At 36.6% G+C, this 22,775-nt stretch overlaps 1 protein-coding gene across 1 annotated transcript in view; it reads right to left on the reverse strand.

Moving 5' to 3' along the window:
- The window catches only part of BIRC6 (baculoviral IAP repeat containing 6), a 366,321-nt gene that overhangs the window by 104,691 nt on the left and 238,855 nt on the right, over positions 1–22,775 (reverse strand). The window contains exons 58-63 of the mRNA XM_042780685.1: positions 19,092–19,223; positions 16,810–16,977; positions 15,284–15,457; positions 13,787–13,983; positions 3,785–4,085; positions 1,832–2,049 (exon numbers count right to left, since the gene is read on the reverse strand). Coding sequence (XP_042636619.1) covers positions 1,832–2,049; positions 3,785–4,085; positions 13,787–13,983; positions 15,284–15,457; positions 16,810–16,977; positions 19,092–19,223 — 1,190 coding nt within the window. The remainder of the gene's footprint in view (positions 1–1,831; positions 2,050–3,784; positions 4,086–13,786; positions 13,984–15,283; positions 15,458–16,809; positions 16,978–19,091; positions 19,224–22,775) is intronic.

A 22,775-nucleotide genomic window follows, 5' to 3' on the forward strand; every position in this document is an offset into this window, starting at 1 on the left:
CTCCATATATAAACCTTTCCTTGACCTTCCACAACAATGAACTAATACTTTATTTGTCTTTCTGTGATTGACTTATTTCACTCAGCATAATGTTCTCCAAGTTCATCCATATTATGAGGTGTTTTGCAGACTCTACATTATTCTTTAGTGCTGCATAGCATTCCAGTATGTGTATGTACATAGTTTGGTCATCCACTCTTCCACTGACTGGCATGTAGGTTGTTTCTATCTTTTTGCTATTGTAAATAGTGCTGTGATAAACATGAACGTGCATGTATCTGTTCCTATCCTGGCTCTCACCTCTCTAGGATATATACCTAGTAACGGGATTGCTGTGTCAAATGTTATCTCCAATTCCAACTTTCTAAGGAACCGCCATATTGCTTTCCGCAGTGGTTGTGTCACTTCACAGTCACATAAGCAGTGTATGAGAGTCCCAATCTCTCCACATCCCCACTGGCTTTTGTTATTTTCTGTCTCATTGAACTTTGCCATCAGGGCTGGGGTGAGACAGTATATATCCTTGCTGTTTTGATTTACATCTCTCAGTATGTTTTTGATGGGGAAAAAAAAATCTTAGTTTTAATGTAGCTCTCTCCTTCATCTTCTAAATTGTTCTCCTTATTGGTTAGCAGTTTTGTTTTCCTCTTCAAGAACTTTTTGCCTGCTCCCAAGATTATAAAGGTATGTATATATTTTTTCTTCTAAAAGCATATTATATACTTTGTATCTACTATTCACTTAGAACTAACTGTTGCTTATAGAGTACTATAGGCATTAAAAGATTCATTTTTATTCCATATGGATATTACGGATATTCAATTTACCTACTATCATTTACTGATAAGACCATTCTTACTCAATAATGCTCCTGTAACCTTTGTCACATACCAGATGACCACAGGGGTTCTATATCGGGACCCTCTATTCTGTTTCCTGGGTTATTAATCTGTCCTTGCCCTAATGCTGTAACTTCACATTAAGTCTTGATATATGGTAGCTCAATCTTCTAGATTTGTTGATCTTCTTTGAAGTTCCTTAGTCTGAGCTTTGCATTTCCACTTCAGTGCTACAGTGAGGTTATCAATTTCCTCCAAAATAAATCTGAAAGTGTATCAAACTTCAGGCTCAATTTTGGAAGAATTTTTTTTTTTTTTGCCATGTTATATCTTCTAATCCATCAGGAACAGATATGGGCACAAATCTGAATATATTAAGGTCTTATTTCTTAAGAAAATTTCATGCATTTTATGCAAAGATTTTACTCATACTATTTCAGATGTACTAAGTATTTCCTATTTTGATGCTATTCTAAAAATTATCTTTTAAAAACTCAATTTACGTTTGTTTCTGGTATAAATAAATTAACTCATTTTTATATATTGACCTTATATACTGTCATCTTACTAAAGTCACCTATCCCATTAACTATGTTTTGGATTTTCTATGAATAGAACCAAACCATCTAGAATAATGAGGGTTTTGTTTTTTTCCTTTTCTTGTCCTATTGTACTGGTTAGAACCTTCCATTTGGTGATGTTATTCTCTAAAATTCAAGAAAAGAAATGAAGAAGGGTTGCAGTATAAGATCAACATATCCAGGTAAATGGGAAAGGTATCTTTTCTAGTTTTTAAGTACACCAGTTAATTTATGGTTTTTCTGAAGAAGGACAAAATAATGCATAGTTTCTCTTTTAAATATTCTTTGTTTAGGGGCAAGAAGGAAGAAATAAGTCTCTGAAACATTAGTTACTTCAGAAATAAATTTGTTCTATACTTCACCAATGCACTTTTAACTTTTCATAATATAAAAAATTAAGACTAAACTTACCTCTGTTTGATTGAGGTTAGAATTTGGAACTCGTGGGGCATGGTGACTCAGAGCAGAGAGACAGACAAGAATGAGGTGCAGCGCTCCAATTTCCAATGCCATCCGCCTCAGTAGTACACCATCATCTGTTGTCAAAGGTGTAGTGCTAAACAAGCTACGAAGGACATGGAAAGGAAGAGTTGGAAGCACATTGGCTGATGGAGATTGGAGAATATGACCTAGATTAAAAAGAGAAAAGTATGAAAAATAAAAAAAATATTTAAAATTACCATAAGGAGCTATATTTGTATGTATGTATGTATATGGTTACAAATTGATGATTATGTAATATAAAATATTATCATTAATTGTGTAATGAAACAACCAAAATACAAATATAACAGTAATAACTTAAAATTTAATAATAAATAATAATGATAATTAACAGCTTGAACTGTGTCAAACTTATTATAAAAAAGAACTTAAACTAAAACACCTAACCACTGAAAAAAGAAGCAATAAAAGATTCTTACAATAGTAAGAAACTAACCCTTTTCCTTGGGAATAGTTTTAACCTTAACAGATAGTAAACGAGTGACACTATTTTCTTCTTGTTCTACTATTATGTTCTAGTTAGAAAAACATGTTGCATATCCCCCCCCCCAAAAAAACACTGCTACGTGAGGAGTAGATGAAACAACTATAAAAGAACAATGAAATAAATATTCACTGTATATTCATTTAAAATGGTCTGTAATAGCATAAAGGCAATTTTTTCTCTATTTCTGCTGAGGGGTAGACTAATGTCTTGTAATGCTGGTCTAACATCCAAGAGTTTTTTGGATTTTTTTAAAAATTTTTATTGTGATTTGGGTGGAAGTTTACAAAGCAAATTCATTTTCCACATAGCATTTCATACACATTTTGTTTCATGACATTGACTGCAATTACCCACAATGTAAAACTTCCTCCTTGTAGTTACTGCTTCCCCATGTCTTTCCCTTCCATGCACTCCTGTCCACCCCATCCCTGCTGAGTTCTTTCCCTGTGCAAACATTGCCCTTCTCTTCTCTCACAATTGATTGTTCTCTATTTGCTTAAAATAAAAAAATCAGATCAAGTAATTAGAAATTCCTGACTTATTGGAATATGCATATAAAATCCATGTATGAAATGAAACAACTTGGACTATTTAGTATAGGAAGACTCTAATTTAATAGCAATTGCTATAAAAATCCTTTAAAATAAATTCACTGTTTCTGCAAAATTACACCAACACAATACAAAAGGAAAAAATATATACTTTGAATATTTGATAGCTTCAGAGTCTCAGAGGTCTACAAATAAAGTAGTATCATTTCACTACCTTAAATACACTTCGTGGTCCAGGGATTAACCATTTATTCTTTCTAAATGGCACGTTAAGAGAAATCACCCCTAATCAAAACCAAGTGATATTGAAATAACCTAAGAAAATACTAATTTTCAAATTGAATGGTTATTGAGTGAGCAATCAGAAGTAAGGAAAAAAAAAAATGAACATTTACTTGCTAGGCTCATATGTTATCCTATGATTTTCATCTATCTTTCCTTTCATTAAACAAAAATCTCAACCGAACAGAACAATCACCAATCATTATTACCAGATGACTTTAGCTACTTGAGGGCAGAATCTACACACTTGCTTCATCTTTAAATCTCCCCAATGCCCTGCAATCTCATAAGCTCTAAGTAAAAACTTTTTGAATGAATAACAAAATAAAACTGAAGATTCCTTAGGATTTATTATGGCTAATACTGGAACCAAATCAATAAAAAAAATCATCAAATAGCTTAAGTATGAAAGAAAAATATGGTGAATAAAAAATAACCAATGATCTAGATAACTTTACACATACTATATATGTAACTAATAACTTTCTATATATGTATTGGTAAGTTCAATAAATTTAATTAGTAATACTAAATACTTACTTCCTTCTCCATCATCTGTCACTCCCAATACCAGTCGAAGAAGGCACTGGGCATGTTTTCTCTCTTTCAGTAGCACTTCAGCATAACCCGGAAGACGCAGAAATAATCCAAAGGCAGCCAAAGAATGCGCAGGTATGGGAGACATGGTCTGTACTGCTGACTTAATAGGTGGAGGTTCAGATGCAATGGTTTCTGGTGCTTCATAAACTAATTCCCCTGATTGTTCAATGGTCACCCATTCAAACTGATCACTATCTTTTGGCTTTTCCTGAGTGGTAGATGTTACAACTGGAGCACTCACCTAAAGAAAAAAAAAATGTGTATTTGATTATTTGCATTTATCAGTATCAGGTTCAAATGAAGAATTTCAATTCAAATGATCTCTTCTATATTGGGGAATATAAGGAAGAATGCTGTGTGTACTGAGTTAATTTCTACTCATAACGACCCTAGAATACGAACAATAAAGTGACTTATTTTAAAAAAACAAAGTTCTTAACATCAGGAGGCATATGATATCGTAAGTTAATGTATCTCCCATGTATCTCGGAAAGTTATTATTTTGCCCTTTTTAGAGGTTTATATTTTTTAGAGGTTTATATATTTTCTTTCTTTCAATGCATTGGTTCTAGCACATTAAGTCTTGTCAGAAACAATTATTAAAATAATGATTTCCTCATTCCATCATTCCTTCCACAATAGGCATTATATTTATAGCAATCGATGCACACATGAAAAAGGAAGAAAGAGCCAAAATCAACACCTTAACACAACATCTCCAACAATCACAACAAGAGGAGCAAAAAAAGCCTACAGTCATCAGAAGAAAAGAACTAATAAAGAATTGAGCAAAAATAACTGAAATAGAAAACAGAAAAAACCAACAAGACTAGAAGCTGATTCTTTGAAATGATTAATAAAATTGATAAACCATGTCAAACTTAAAGGAAAAGGAGAAGATATAAATAACATGAATAAGAAATTAAATGTGTGACATCACTACAGAACCAATAGAAATAAAAAGAATAGTATCAGGATACTACGAAGAACTGTACTCCAATAAATTTGAAAACCTAAAAGAAATGGACAGATTTCTAGAAACACACTACTTACCTAAACTAACACAGACTGAGGCAGAAAATCAGAACAGATTCGTAATAAAAAGAAGAAATTCAACAGGTCATAAAAAAATTACTAACAAAAAAACTCCTGGCCCAGATGGTTTCATTGGAGAATCCTACCAAAAACAGTGACAAGAGCTGACACCAATCCTACTCAAACTATTCCAAACACAGAAAAGGATGGAACCTTTCCAAATTCAATTTATGAAACAAGCATAATCCTGATACAAAAACCAGGCAAAGACACCAGGAGAAAGGAAAACTACAGATCAATATCCCTCATGAATAGAGATGAAATCCAACACTCATTTCTGATAAAAGCTCTCAGAAAAATGGGAATACAAGGGAAAATCCTCAAAATAATAAAGGGCATTTATGCAAAACTGACAGCCAACATTATTCTCAATGGAGAGAGAATCAAATCATTCCCCTTATGAACAGGAACTAGATAAGGATCCCCTCTATCTCAACTTCTATTCAGCATTGTATTAGAAGTCTTAGCCAGGACAATAAGGCAAAAAAAAAAAAAAAAAAAGAAAAGTTACCCAAATTCATAAGGAAGAATATACATATAAAACTATCCCTATTTGCAGATGGTATGATCCTATACATAGAAAACACAAGAGACTCAGCAAAAAACTATTGGAAATGGGGAAGAGAATGGTCCTTGCAAAACTGGATATCAATTTGCAGAAAAATGAAACCAGATCTCTACCTTACAGCATACACAAAAACTAACTCCAGATGGATCAAAGATATAAATGTGAAACCTAAAACTACAGAGTTCCTCAAGGAAAAACTAGGAGCAAATTTAGGGGCCCTAATATATGGCATAAATAGACTATCAAGCACAACCCAAAATGCACAAAAAGCAGAACAGAAACTAGATGAATGTTGTTGTTAGGTGCTGGCGAGTCATTTCCAACTCACAGTGACCCCATGCACACCAGAACGAAACACTGCCCAATCCTGCGCCAGCTCCATGATCCACGCTATACTTGAGCCCATCATCACAGCCACTGTGTCTAGATGAATGGGACCTTTTGAAAATTAAATTTTTATGTGCCTCCAAAGACTTCTCCAGAAGAGTCAAAAGAGAACCTACAAGATGGGAACAAATATTTGGCAATGACATATCTGACAAGGGACTTATCTCTAGAAGTCATAGAAAACTCCAATACCTCAATAACAAAAAGAAAAATAATCCTATTAAAAAATGGGCAGAAGACATGAACAGACACTTCACCAAGGAGGATATAAACATATGAAGAAATGCTCACAATCATTAGCCATTAGAGATACAAATCAAAACAATGAGATACCATCTTGCTCCAGCACTAGTAGCGAAGTTCAACAAGACACAAAGTAACAAATGTTTGCCAGGATGTGGAGAGATTGGGACTCTCATACACTGCTGGTGGGACTGTAAAATGGTACAGCCACTGTGGAAAGCAGTATGGCGATTTCTTATAAAGTTGAATTAAAAATACCATTTGACCCAGCCATTCCATTACTAGTTATATACCCTAAAGAAGTGAGAGCCATGACAAGAACAGACATATGCACACCCATGTTCATCGGGGCACTATTTACAATAGGCAAAAGATGGAAACAACCTAGGTGACCATCAATTGAGGAATGGATAACCAAACTTTGGCACATATACACAATGGAACACTATGCAACCCTAAAGAATAACCTAGAATCTGTATAACACCACATAATGTGGATGAACTTGGAGAACATTATGCTGAGTGAAATAAATCTATCACAGAAGGACAAATATTCTATTAGTCCGAGTGGTGGTTATGTTTGTATGTCAACATGGCTGGGCAGCTAATGGTAGTTATTCCCCATGATGAGACTGGCAATCAACTCCATGGTAGGATCTACCATGAGCAACTGAGCAGCTGCTTTAGGGAATGTGGTCTGCTTCCTGTATATAAGCAGAGGCCTTGGGGAATGGTCTCTAGTATATGGCACGCTTAGACCCTGCATGTAGCCATGTCATTGTTCAGCAGCCTTCCATGCTCTGCTGACCTTGGTACTTACAATGAACTTAAACTAATGGCCTGCCATGTGGCTTGGTAACATCAGGACTGTGCCTTTTTATATGTCAACCTTGGGCTTCCCAGCCTAGCAGCCAGTAGCTGTCTGAGTGAAGAAACATCTCTACCTCCAGTGGGCAGGAAGCAGGAGGCAGAGCTGGACCGGAAGTTTGAGGGACTTTTACCCAGACCCTAGAGCCTGGCACTTTGAACTTGGACTTAAAACCTCCAAACTGTAAGAGAATAAACTCCTGTTTGTTAAGGCCATCCCATTTGTGGCATATTCCTGTCAGAGCGGCACTTGGTAACCAAAACAGTCTGTTATTGTAAAAGTCAAGAAAAGGTTTATATATGGAAGGAAATTTTCTTTGTTGGTTACTAGGGGTGGGAAGGGAGGGGAGGAAACACTGTTAGATAGGTAGAGGTACTGATTTGGGTGAAGAAAAGGGCAATGTACCAAATGGGAACGATCAACATGGTGGCACTGAGGAAGAGGAAGACACAGACAGGAACATGGGAGGTACAGACAACAAAGATGGACCCTTTTGCACATACAGTACTGCGTTATCAGTGAAGGAAAACATGGGTATACAGGTGGACAGATGGGTAGACAGGCTGAACTATTAGGTATGTCTATGAAGCAGGGAGTGTACCCAAGACCATATATGGGGTTGGCAGACAATGGTCCTATAAGTGTATTTGCATGATCTGAATTCCTAGGTGTACAGCAGAGCTGACAAGGGACACGGTTATAGTCACTGCTTGGTCACAGCCAGCTATCCAGAGGGACTGAATAGTTGAACTTGTGGGCTCGAGACCACAGTCACAGGTGACATCAAGCTGAACTGGCATAACATACTACCCAAAACATTTACTACCTCCTACTTTGGCTACTGGGATTTTAAAAGCTTCCCAGCAGCCATCTAGATGCAATGATGGGTGAAGAAAATCAAAGATTCATGGAAACAATTAGTCCTAGAGACTGGTACACCATGAGATCTGCAGCCTGTATGACTATGAGACCAGAAGAACTAGATCGTGCCTGGCTACCAACGTCTACCACTCGGAGGGGGATCTATGTAGGAGATCCTGGATAGAGTGGGAGGACAATGTGGAACAAAACTCAAAATCATTTGAAAAAAAAAAAGGGGGTGGGGGACCAGGTTTGCTGGTCTGACAGAGCCTGGTGGAACCACTGAGACTATGTTCCCTAGCTGTCCTTCAGGTCTGGAATTGAACCCACACCTGTGGCTTACAGCCAAACAAAAGACAAGCATGAGACTTGAACATCTGCCTGAGGTAGATACACTCCTTGGAGAGAACAATCATGGGAGAAAGAAGGGCTGTTTATGCACAAGGAGGCAGCTCAGGGGGCAGGAGTGCATGGAGGGATGGACACAGGGAAGAGGTGACTGTCAGGAGGAAGTAGGTGGGGAACTATTGCATTGTGCTGAATTATGTCAATGTCATGAGACAAAATGTATGTGAACTGCTGTATGGAAAGTGAATTTGCTCTGTAAACTTTCACTCAAATCACACACACACACACAAGGCTGGAAGAAAAGAAACTACTGGAACTTACTGAGAGATTCAGTACAGGATAAAAGATAAACATACTAAAATCAGTTGGATTCCTCCACACTAGCAAAGAGGTCTCTGAAAAAGAAGTAAGGAAATCAATACCATTTACAGTAGCTACCCAAAGGTAAAATATCTAGGAATAAATCTTTCCAGGAACACAAAAGACCTATCAAAGAAAACTACAATCACTGCTTCAAGAAATGAGAAGAGATCTACATAAATGGAAGAACACTCCATGCTCATGAAAAGGAAGACTGAACATTGTGAGAATGTCAATACTACCCAAAGCAATCAATACATTCAATGCAATCCTGATCCAAATTCTATCAGCATTCTTTAAAGAAATGAAAAACCAATCACTGATTTGATATGGAAAAGAAAGAGAGCTCCGATAAGCAAAGAACTACTTTGAAGAAAAAGAACAAAGTAGGAGATGCTGTATTGCCAGATCTCAAAACCCACTCTACAGCCACAGTTGTCAAAACAGTCTGGTGTCGGTAGGACAGACACACATACCAGTGGAAGAGATATGAGTACACAGAAATAAATCCATCAATCAATGGTAAGTTGATCTTTGACAAAGGACCAAAATCCATTAAATGAGGAAGAATAGCCTCATTCACAAATTGTGCTGGAAATACTGAACAGTCACTTGCACAAAACTGAAACAAGATCCATACCTCATACCATACACAAAAACTAACTCCAGATGGATCAAAGACTTAAACATGAAACCTGATACTATAAAGTTCATCAAAGGAAAAATAGGTGCAAACTTACGGGCCCTAATTTATGGCATAAATAGACTATTAAGTATAACCCAAGATGCACAAACAGCAGAAAATAAACTAGATGATTGGGACCTTCTGAAATTAATTTTTTTTTATAATTATTATTTTTATTTTTATTGTGATTTGGGTGAAATTTTTCAGAGCAAATTTATTCTCCATTCAGTAGTTCATATGTATTTTGTCTCATGACATTGACTGCAATCCCCCACAATGCAACAGCTCTCTTCCCACTTCCTCCCCATAGTTACCTCTTCCCTATGTCCTTCCTCCCCATACACTCCTACTTCCCAAGCTATCTTCTGTGCATGCACTGCCCTTCTGTTCTCCCATGATTGATGCTCCAAGTAGTATATATACCCGATGTAAATGTTCAGCTCATATGCCTGTCTTTTATTTGGCTGTAAGCCACAGAATTGAGTTCAGTTCTAGACCTGAAAGGCAGTTAGGGACCATAGTCTCAAGGTAAAATTAAATTCTTATGTGCATCAAAAAACTTCTCCAAAAGAGTAAAACAAGAACCTACGGAATAGGAAAAAATATCTGGCAATGATATAGCAGACAAACAACTTTTTGCTAACATTTACAGAAAACTCCAACACTTCAAGATCAAGAAGACAAACAATCCATTTAAACAATGAGAAGAAGACATGAACAGACACTTCACTAAAAGAGCCAACAAACACATGAAGAAGTGTTTGCGATCATTAGCCATTACAGAGATGCAGATCAAAACAACCATGAGACACCATCTCACCCCAACATTAATAGCAAAGTACAAGAAGACAGAAAATAACAAATGCTGATGAGGATCTGGAGAGATTGAGAGTCTCATACACTGCTAGTGGGACTAAAATGATACAACCACTGTGGAAATCAGTATGGGAATTCCTTAATATTCAGAAATAGAAATGCCATTTGACCTAGAAATCCCAATTACTATATACGTATCCTAAAAAAGTGAGAGGCTGGACTTGAACAGATACATGCACACTCACGTTCACTGCACCACTATGAACAATAGCAAAGAGATGAAAACAACTTAAGTGCCCATCAACCAAGGAATGGATTAACAAACTGTGGTAGATACACACTGGAATATCATGCTACTGTAAAGTATAATGTAGAATATGCCAAACACCATATAACATGGATGAACTTGGAGGACATTATGCTGAGTGAAGTATGAAGTAAGTCAACCACAGAAGGACAAATACTGTATTAGTCCACTACTATAAAAAGTCAAGGAAAGGTCCATACATAGAAAACTTCCTTTGTTAGTTACCAGGGGTGGGATGGGAGGGGAAGCTCAATTTCTAGATAGATTGAAAAAAAAAAAAGACAGAGAGAGAGACAAATCAAAGATTACTAGTAGGGGTAGGAGGGATGGGGGAAAAAGGGGAAATTTTTGTTTGGGGGGGCACTGAGTTTATGCTAATAGGTGGTAGAATACTTTGGAAAAGGATAGCAATAATGGTGGCACAACAGGAAAATGTAATCAGTGTCTGTAAGCTGTAAATGTTGTTACGCTGGGAAATGTCTTGCTGTGTGTATTTCAACCACAGTAAAAGTGAAAGTGAAATGGCCCAGCAATTTCACCCAAGAGAAATGAAAACATACATCCACAGGAAAACTCGTGCACAAAAGGTCACTGCATCAACAATCGTAATAATCACCAACAATCTAAAAAACCCAAGTATCTGTCAAATGATAAATGGCTAAATAAAATGTGGTATATACACACAATGAAAAATTATTCAGCTACAGAATGATGTAAGGATATATGCTATGTGGATGAACCTTGAAAACATTAGGCTAAGTGAAAGAACTGGGACATAAAATTAGCAGACGGATAATTAGTACAGGATTTCTTTAGGGAGTGTTAAAAAAAGTGGTGGGACTTTGTAAATTTTAGTGACTCTGTAACTCTCTAATCCCTGGGTAGTGCCAACAATTAAGCCCTTGAGTACTAGGTGAAAAACTGGTCATTTGAACCCACACAGAGGCATCTCAGTAACTCTGGCAGCATAGTGCCTAAGGCACTTGACTGCTAACCAGAAGGCTGGAGGTTCAAACCCACCAGACACTCCTCAGAAGGAAAGATGGGCAATCTACTTCCATAGTGATACTGCCTTGGAAACCCAAGGAGGGGTCGCTATGAGTCGGGTCCAACTTGACGGCAAACAATAACCGAGGCATCTCAGAATGTCCTTCTAAAAGGTCACAGCTTTGAAGACCACATGGAACCGTTCTACTCAGCACACAAGGATCAGCCTAAGTCAGAATCGACTTAAAGGCAACAAACAACAAAAACTGAAAGTGATAAAATGCTGAATATTTTAAAAATATGTAGAAATTAAAAACTGGAAATGTAATAAAATCAAAGGCACAAAACTAAAAAAAAAATTATATGAAAGTATTTATGTCTTCTTATCTTCCTGTTCACTTAAACAGATTTTGATCTAATTTATCTGAATTGAGTAGGTTATCAGTAATTCTTTTTTAAAAGCATTTCCAGGTTAAGAATTTTGGATTAAGGGAATCATTTTCAGAGGGATGTAACTTCAAAATGTTAGGGACTTTTCTGTTTCAAACTTTTGACTAAATATGCCATTCCTTCTTCTATGAAGAAATAAAACTGTATTCAAATCATTATCTGTGCCAATCTTCTTGTGTTGAGGTTACTGTCACTTTAAATCAAAATATCTTTAAACTTTCTGAATGCTAGGTTAGCAACTACTAACTTTCTGAACTAACTTTCTAACTACCACTTTCTGAACAGGTATTTACATACTAATTACATGAAATTACAGGGAAAAAATTTAGTTTTGTGCCTTTCAACAAAATGCTTTGTATATCAAACTCTCCATCAACTATATAATTTAAAGTAACATGTTTTTAAAATTACCTAATACAGAAATGGAACCAAAACCAGAAGTAAAAGTTAAATAAAACATAACATACTTGAGTAACCATAAAAGATTCCATTTTACTCTCCCATTTCCAATAAGCATGACTGATATCACATTTAAAGAAGTAAAGAAATGTTGTTGTTGTTGTTGTTAAGTGCCGTCAAGTCGTTTCCGACTCATAGCAACCCCATGCACAGCAGAACGAAACACTGCCTGATCCCGCGCCAGTCCCACGATCCCTGCTATACTTGAGCCCATCATCGCAGCCATGGTGTCAATCCATCTCGTTGAAGGCCTCCCCCTCTTTCGTCGACCCTCCACCCTACCAAGCATGACATCCTTCTCCAGGGAATGGTCCCTTCTCACAACATGACCAAAATAGGTGAGACCAATTCTGGCCATTCTTGCTTCCAAGGAGCATTCTGGCTGCACTTCCTCCAGGACACATCTGTTAGTTCTTTTAGCAGTCCATGGTACTTTCAGCATGCTCCGCCAGCACCATAACTCAAAAGCATCAACTCTTCTTCGGTCTTCCTTATTCATTGTCCAGCTCTCACATGCATACGAGGAGATTGGAAATGTCATGGCTTGTGTCAGGTGCACCTTAGTCCTTAAGGAGATATCCTTGCTCCTCAGCACTTGAAACAGTTCCTTTGCAGTTGACTTTCCCAATGTTACATGTCGTCTAATGTCCTGACTGCTGCTTCTGTTGGCATCGATTGTAGAACCAAGCAATGTGAATTCTTTGACAACCTCAATCTTCTCTCCATTTATTGTGATGCTGCTCATTGGTCCAATTGTGAGGATTTTTGTTTTCTTTATATTGAGACGTAATCCATACTGCAGACTGTATTCTTCAACCTTCATCAGTAGGTGCCTGAAGTCATCCTCACTTTCAGCAAACAAAGTTGTATCGTCTGCATATCTCAGGTTGTTAATGATTCTTCCTCCAATCCTGATACTACGTTTTTCTTCATATAGTCCAGCTTCTCGGATTATTTGCTCAGCATATAGATTGAATAAGTATGGAGAAAGGATACAACCCTGACGCACTCCCTTCTTGATTTTAAACCATGTAGTGTCCCCTTGTTCTGTTCGAACAACAGCCTCCTGGTCAAAGTACAGATTCCTCATGAGTACAATCAAGTGCTTGGGAATTCCCATTCTTCTCAATGTTATCCATAATTTGTCATGATCCACACAATCAAATGCCTTTGCATAGTCAATAAAACACAAGTAAACATCTTTCTGGTATTCTTTGCCTTGAGCCAAGATCCATCTGAAATATTAGTGTGTGACATTCAATTAAGGTAAATGCTTAAGTGCGATGAGCTTGGCAAATGTGCTCTCTCTCTGACATTTCTTCAATACCAACCAATTCCATAAAGCTCTTTGTAGGCTGGTCTTTGAAAGCTATAGAAAATGCTCAAAGATTATAAGAAAGGGAACTTCAAGAAAGTTAATGCCAAGAAAGGAAAGTTTTTTTTTTTTTTAAAAAAAAACAGGGGGTTCACTACAGAATGACATATTTCAATCAGGAATCTGATCTTACCTGTTGTATTACTTCTGGATACAGCATGGGTAGCCTTTCTGCAATAAGAGCCAATCCACCCATGCCTGCAAAAACTTGTAAAGGTGACTGAATAGGACAGGTTTCGAGTAAAGATTCATCCGATACCCCCTCCATAGATTCATCACTTGGAGTGAGAGCCTCATCTTCTGGACAGCTTCCAAGTAACTCACCATTATCTAGAAAAATACATTAAAAATAATAATTTAATAGGCAAGAAAGTATCTATTTTTATAGTATTTTCATTTAAGAAAGCAGATATTGTTACCATCTCTCTACTCAATGTAAGTAATCAGATATTACTGCATTAAATGTTAGAGGCTAAAATAACCTTTAAGTGACTTTCATTCAAAGTGTGGACCATGAACCTACCTTCAACATCACCTGAGTGCTTGTCAGAAATGTAGAATCTCAGGTCCCACTTTAGACATAGCATATAAGAATCTGCATTTGAACAAGTTTTGTAGGTGATTTGTAAGGCATACTAAAGTTTGAAAGCATTGTCCTTCTTTAGGGCACAGTTATTAAGTTATACTCTACATTAAAATTATTAAGTCCTTAGATCTAGAAACTGTCCAAAAAAAAAAAAAAAAAAAAACCCCAAACTCACTGCCTTCAAGTCAGATCAACTCACAGTGACACCTCCTTGGGTTCTGGGGCATTATCTCTACAGTAGTAGATTGCCCCATCTCCCTTCCGAGAAGCAGGTGGTGAATTTGAACCGCCAGCCTTCTGATTAGCAGTCAAGTGCCCTATATTAAATCTATAGTTTATGTTCTCAAGATTCTAATAAGGAAAAATCTGAATGACAAAAGACTTCTCTTACTGAAAACTAAGAATTAAACCTATTGTCTTAACTCTGAAATACTCGCTAGAAGAACCAAAAAGTTAGAATGTGTGATAGATAAAAAAAAGAGACAGAAATCCTGCTGAAGATTGATTACTTCCTAGAAAATATAAAGAGGCAGTAATATATAATAGCTGAAATTAAAAAGCCACCAGAATGTTTCAATAAATGGGGATAAACAGCTAAAGAATGCACATTAAAAATATTTAATAGGGTATTTAAGTAAAAATAAAATGAAACTAAATGATCCCATTTATGTGAAGAAAATAATGTTTACAAGCATAAATATATCAATATAAATTATCAGTAAGCTAGAAATTCTAAATCAAGGTTCTCATTTGATTATAAAAGATAAACAATTTACACGGCTCTTGAAGAAATACTTAGAACTCAAAGCACAACATGTAATCATTGAAAAAAAAAGTGATACAAGAGGAATTACAACTTAATTACAATTTCCAGTAGAAAAATGTAAGTTTTTATAAATATAAAAGCAAATAGTTCCATCATAAAGAAAAATGATAGCTCATCAAGCTGATATAATAAAAACACAGGTCAATTAAGTCATTAGCTATAGAAATTTCTCCCTTCTCATTTGAAAGACTAATTTTAAAAGAGAATCAGGTACTTACCTTTCTCAGTGTGCAGTCTTTTGAAAGAATCTGTTTTTGATAGACTTGGGTCTGTGATAACTCTTGAACCCAATTTAACAGTCAGGTCTATTGAGCGGTAACCTTGAGGAAGTTTTCGGTCATATAAAAGAGTTAAAAGCTGAGCAAGTGTCATTTCAGATGGCAATGGCTGGCCTAAAAAATGACATAACTAAGTTTAATCTGGAATCCAAGGAAAGATGTACTTGTCTTGGTTTTCTCAGTTTCTTATTGTCTTTATGAAATTAAAGAGTTTGGTTCTGACACCAATTTCAAAACAATTTAAAATCAGTCCAGGGAAATTTCACAAAAACGGAGTTTATTTCTGACAAGTGTGAACAATCATGTATGTAGAGAGTGTTATTTACTTGATAACAAAATATCACCAAGTTCATCTCAGCAAAATGGGCAAAAAGGAAACAAAGGAACAAATATTCCTGTAAATTCAGAGTTGGAAAGCTCTTTCTATAAAAGGCCAAATAGTAATTATTTTAGGCAAAGTCATCGATACTATGTCTGTTGCAACCTCCAACTCTACCAACGTTGCATGAAAGTAGTTATATATAATATGTAAAATGATGGCACTGGCTATATTCCAATAAAATTTTGTTTACAAAAACAGGCACCTGGCCCACAGCCATAGTGTGACTTCTGCTATAGAGAATGCAAAGCTCAAAAGGAAAATACACTCAAAGTTAGTCAGCAATCTGATTAGAACAATATAGCACAAAAATGGCAATAAAATGGGTAATACTTTGACTGATGTGAAGCATATAGGTCAAAGTATTTATTGTAGATAGAGAAAATATATTGCTTAACTACCAGTGGCATATTTAACAATTCCATTGTTAGAATAATTCCTAAAAAAATCTGCGACACACTGTTCCTTTATTACTTGTAATAGGATCACTAAATATGAATTTTACTGCTCATTATGCACATTGACAGTAAAATGTAGGAAACAAATGAAAAAAGAAACATGCAACTTTACAGTGCTAAACAGCTGTAATAGGTATTTTCTTTTCTGGTTCTCACTTGTCTTAGAGGGAACGGTAAGGAGAAAGTCTCATTAACTCATTTACCAATGAAATTTCTACTTAATAAGCCTTTCTTTAAACTGCAAATATCCTCTGGAAAAGAGAACATCATTTATTAGTACCCATTACATACTTTAATCTCAAAGCCAAAATAGTAAATGGGAAGTTTAAATTTAATGGGAAAAAAAATGGGAGTGGAGAAAAATATTCAATAGGAAGAATAGGATAGAATAAAGAAATATAAGTGTTCCAGAGAGCCTATAGCAGGGACTCCGCTGTTGTGTAAAATTTTTAACTATATTAACTGATTCAATAAATAGTTTATTGATTTTATCCGAGTTTCTGATCTCTATCAAATGATTTCATGGAATACCTAGAGCAATGACCGGATTAAAAATGACTCTACTAATTTTACTTCTTTCTCATATAAATTATTAAAATTTCATGGACTATTTTGATTCACAACATTACCTGCCAAGAGTTTGTGAAACAGGTGAAACACTGGGACAGTAATCATTTTGTTAGCAGTCTCTGCTCCTGAAGATGTACCTCCTATTTTATCAGACATTGTCCTCCCTCTCCTTGATGGTGGGCGAGGTGGGGTAGCTGACACAGCACGCTTAGATTGGGATTTGAGTCCTAAAAGAGAAGAACCAAGATTCTTTATAGCCAATACACTAATGTGAAGTGGGAAAATATGTGCCTAAAATTGTAACGCACCATATTCCTAAACCAGGAGCTAAAATGTTTCTTTCAATCCAGTATCTAATTTCTCAATTCTATTTGTCCTTCAAGATACGGTCGTAAGTAATTTTTACCTTATGTTTGTAGCTATTTGTCAAGAAACTAAAAAAGCTGGTAGCTGCTGTAATTGCTGAGTTTTTAGATTACAACCAATTTACCAGATTGTAGTTTTCTGCAAGTTCGTGTAGGAAAACAGGGGTTTATAATTTTTCTCTGACATAGAATAGCTAGGTCTCCTATTAGGCAATGAACTGAAGAATAAGGCTATGTACATCGAATTTTCTTTTTTCGTTTGAATTAAAATCATATGATATATATTTTAATCTTCAAAATTTTGTTATCTTTGCCATGTTTTCTTCCTCCTCTACATAATAGTGCAAACTTCATTTTCAACCTCTTTTCTGATCTTGTATGGTGAACCCACTGTAAAGAAAAACTAAGACTACACACACCCACACATTTTTTTTTTTTTATTGTGCTTTGGGTGCAAATTTACAGAGCAGAATTTGTCTTACATTCAACAGTTCATGTACATTTGGTTTTACTCCCCAATTACTATCACCAACCCTAACCTACTCTCCTCCCCTCCCTTCCCTGTAACCCTCCCATTGCTGTGCCCTTCTTAACTATGCACTCCTGTCTGCCCAGCTTTCCCTCCATGTGAATGCTGCCTCTCTAGTACCAATATGCTTGGCCAATTGCTTCAAGGGGTGAATCTCCATAGAACAGGTGGGTACATCATCCTGGGTTGGGTGCTTGGCATGTTAAGCCCTTGTACTATTAGGCTGAAAGCCAGTCCTTGGGAGTGAGTCCTACTCCAGGACTGAAGTATATCCCAGGGCCATAGCCTTGGGGGTCCCATCAGACTCCATCTGACCAGTAATTCTGGTCATTACTGTGTTTCTGAATTTTGTTCCATGTTTTTCCTCCCACTCTATTCAGGATCTCCAGTTTTGATCCCTTCCTGAGTGGCTGGTACTGATAGCCAGGCACCATCCAGTTCTGGTTTTGAGGTCTATCATATCCTTGGACTGTTTCCAAATGCCCTTGATTTTCTTCATTCTTCTCCTCTTCAGATGAAAGGAGACCATTACCTGCATCTTAGATGGCCACTCAAAAGCTTTTAAGATCCTGGTCATTACTCACCAAAGTAGGTTGTGCAATAAGATTTTTATGTATTATGTTGTGCCACTTGAGTCTGGTGTCCCCGGATACTATGGTCCTGAGTCGGCAGGCCCGGTGGTTCTCTCTCCCAAGGAGTTTGGCTGTCTCTGAGGGATTACTCCAACTCTATCTCTATTGCTTCTGTTAATGATTGTGGTTATTCTGTATCACTAGTATCTATGCAATATTATCTTCAGCTAAATCTACTATTGGTCTAGGGTACATTCCTGGTCGCCAACTCCCATCCGATCTTCTCATTTGTCTATACATTTATCTGTAGCCTGGAGTTTGGTGTTAGTGGTAATGCAGTGTTGTGCATATACTGGTTATTAGCCTCTGTTGTCTATGCCTTATATGTACATTTCAGGGTCCTCCTTTTCCCTAATGTTACAATGCTGGTCACAGACTCTTCCCATACCGTCCCTACATTTACCCAACTCAGCATGTGGCCCCCAACTAGTCTAAAATTTGCCCTACCCTTTTCTCCCATCCCCAGTAATCTACAAAGTGAGACTATATATATTTTTATTTTATCTTTCCTTCTTTTTTCAACAAACATGTTATATAAAATTTCCTTGACATATAATGGACTTAAAAAGAGTATGACTCTTCTCACACAGGTATGCATAAATGGAGTACGTCTGAAAAATTCACCTATGTTCAACATCTGATGAAATATGGTATGCCTCAGACATAAATGCCAGGAGTAATGAACTTCTGGAGCAATATTTTACATGTAATATTAAAGTATCATTGTAAGTCAGCTTTCTGCATTAATAAAATTTATTTGGTGTGCTTTACAAAAACTTAAGCAAAATCAAGATTATTAAAAAATAGAAACATACCAGAGGCAACAACAACACTGTAATTGTCCTGAAATCCATTTTCTGTCTTAACTTTCTCTTTCTCTTCATGGTTTTTCTTCTCTTTGTCATCTTTTTGTTCACTAATTAGTTTAGCTGTGATACTCGGAGTATCTGTAAGAAAGTATTAACTAAAATAATGTTTTTTTTTTTTTTTTTTTTTCGCAAAATCATCAAGAAGGGACATTCCAGGTACTTCAGAGGAAAACTATCAATAACAGACATAATGCAAATAGACTTAAAAGAAACTTTATAAGGTAACGCCTGATATTTAATCCTTCATATTAATAAAGGGATCACCACACTTAAGTTAGGATACTTAAGTTCCAATCTCTAGAAAATATATATTACAATAGTACTAGCTCTAGGGGTGGAGTCCCTGGGTGGTACCAAAGATAAAGCACTCAACTACTAGCTGAACAGCTGGTGGATTGAATCTGCTCAGAGGTGCCTCGGGAGATAGGAGTTCCAAAAAGTCTTCAAAATCCTTTGAAGCAATTCTACTCTGTACACATGGGGGTTGCCCTGAGCTGTAATGGGCTCCACAGAACTATCAACAATACACTAGCTCTAGAGGCAATGACAGATGATTACCATGAAAATTTGCTTTATTTTAGGCATAGGACATGTGCTTGACACCTGTCTCTAATTTGGATCCCATTATATGCATAGCAAAAGACTCTGGTTGTTCAGTGGTCAAAGCAGCATTTGGCTTCTACCAAAAAGGATGGTGGTTTGAATCTACCAGATGCTCCCTGGAAAAAAATGGGCAATCTGCTTCCGTGAAGATGTATGGCCATGGAAACCCTATGGGGGAGGAGTTCTACTATGTCCTAGGGTCACAATTTGTCAGAATCTACTTAAAAGTAGTGGGTTTTTGTGGGTATATGCATATCACAAAGAGTATCATTTCAAAATGAGGAGAATGAGTCTTAAAGAGGATAATGATACATTCTTTAAATTGCAAATACTGAATTCAAGCTTGGGGTTCTTCTCAAAGCATTATACTAGACTTCTATTTGCACTACAAATGAACATGTAAAGATAATTTCAATAACACAGATTTGTTTTGTTATTTTTAATTAGTTAGACATCTTAGAAAACAGAGAAATGTATTTTACTACCACTTTAAACACTAAAGGTTTTCACAATTACTTCTCGAATTAGTAATATACTTTATTACTTTTGATTATAATACCATGGTATTACAAATTATGAAATAAATACAGTGACAATAAAATGATCTGATTTAACCATTAAGACATTGAAAAAGTTGGCTGATCTGCTTTGAATCAGAAATATTTTTCACTATTTGTATAGAGTTGATACAGATTCTCTTCTCATGAAAACAAATGTTTTATAAACAAAGCAACCCAAAATAGCAAGAATATTTATGCAAATTAAAATGAAACATTCAATAATAAAAAATTTACATTAATTCACACATAAACAGATAAAGAAAACATGTGAAGAACATTATATGATAAGAATTTATATAGTACAATCAGAGGTTCAAATGATTTCCTTCTTTACACAATCTATTATCTCAATAAATGGTATCCAAGATATTGTTGTTGTCATGTGCTGTCTAGTTGGACCCGACTCATAGGGACCCATCCTTGGGTTTCCGAAGTGGTATCACTACGGAAGTAGACTGCCCAGCTTTCCTTCTGAGGAGTGACTGGAGGGCTTAAACCGCCAGCCTTCTGGTTAGCAGTCAAATGTCTTACGCACTACACTACCAAAGCTCCTATAACAATATATTACTAAGAAATTTTTTTTTTCAATTTTCTGTCTAATTTGGACTTCCACTTATAGCCAACATGGAATATCAAGGTCCAGATTTACTTTCCTAAATGAAATTTACTAAAATATTGTGGGAAAATATGAAACAATAGTTTTTAGATACTGAGCATCAGGCAGAGCAGGAAACTGATCACTGAAAAGAGTACATTATGAGGTCAGCCCAATGACTGCTCCAGCTCCTTGTGTGGAGAGAACTTCCTAGGTTACAGCATAGCACAACACAACCCAGGGTGTCAAGCTAGGTGAAGGATATGGAGCTGAAATCCGAGGAAATAAAAAATAAGCAGGGCAGATTGTCAGAGAGGAGAGATCTGCACAGTAAGAGAATTCTGGTGATCTGTTAGGGTCTCTTTCAAGTCATCAGTAAGTACTGATGAGCACATACATGTGAAGAACCCACTCAAGTCTAGGGAAAGTTTTCGGAAAAAGCACCAAGGGGAATAACCCCAGGCTCTCAGAGTGGGACCTAGAACAGTTTATGTTCGCAAAACCCAGTGAATTTCCAATAGAGTACTTAGAAGAGTGCTGCCTCTGTAGTGGACTGAATTAGCCTGAGACCTACATTTTCCAATACAGTACCCTACTCCTATACCAATATAGTATTCAATTTAAACTCATTAAAATTTAAAACTTCAGTTCCTTTCTCTCACCAAATACACTGCAAGAACTCAGATGCTATAGTATTAGACACCATAGGTTTATTATAAATTTCCAGTATCACAAAATCTTCTATGGATCACAGAGCCCTACACTCAAAGTTGTACTGGTCCTCCCTAACAAAGCTGGCCCTGAAAGTAACAGTTTTAAAGTAACTTAACTACATATGAAAACAAAAATACACAGCACTCAAAAAAAAGTAAAATATACAATGCCTGGTAACCATTAAAAATTTCCAGGCAAATAAACAAGCAAGAAACCACAACCAATAATGTTCAAAAGGGGAAGAGGAAAGTTTGAACACTTTAAGTAACAACAAGGAAATATAAAAAGAACCACATCACATCAACCTCAATTGGCATAACATACTACACAAAAACTGTTTACACCCTACCATGGTGAGTAGCGAATGAGTTATTAAAAAGATTGCAAATGGCCATCTAAGATGTAACAACTGGTCTCTCCTCATCTGAAGCAGAAAAAGAATGAAGAAAACTAAAGATGCATGGAAACAATTAGTCCAAGGGACTAGGAGACCATGAGAAACTCTGCCTACATGATTGTGAGACCAGAAAAACTAGATGGTGGCCAGCTACCACTGTCAATCACTTAGAAAGGGATCAGTGTAGGAGATCCAGGGTAGAGTAGGAGAAAAATGTGGAACAAAATTCAAAATCATAAAAAAAGACAAGGCATACTGGTCTGATGGAAACTGGTGAAACCCCTTGAGACTCTGGCCCCTAGTCATCCTTTGGTCCTGGAATTGAACTCAACCCTATGGCTTCCAGGCAAACAGAAACAGACATATAAGGTGAACATTTACACCACCTAGGTACACTCCTTGAAACAACTAACCCTGGGGGATCTGAATGGCAGTATATGCATAGGGAGGGCAAGAATATGCTCAGAGGGCAAGAATACATAGGAAAGGTCACTGACCGGCAAGATGGCAGACTAGGCAGAAAGACTGCACAGACCCTCTTCAACAAAGAAAAGGAAAACCAATTAACACAGACACATAAGATAATCCTGGACCCCTGAGCCAGGATATAGACATGGACTAAAACTCAACTAGCAGAAGAATTTGCGTGAAAAAGGAAGACAGACGGAGCTGCGGTCTGGCAGTGATCCTGAGCGATCCTGACAGCACAGACAGCTTGGAGATTCCCGAGTGGTGGTAGGACCTAAGAATTAACCTAAAAA

This window comes from Orycteropus afer, unplaced genomic scaffold, assembly GCF_000298275.1.
Source record: "Orycteropus afer afer isolate SDZICR_OR568_19922 unplaced genomic scaffold, OryAfe1.0 scaffold00054, whole genome shotgun sequence".
Classification (NCBI taxonomy): domain Eukaryota; kingdom Metazoa; phylum Chordata; class Mammalia; order Tubulidentata; family Orycteropodidae; genus Orycteropus; species Orycteropus afer.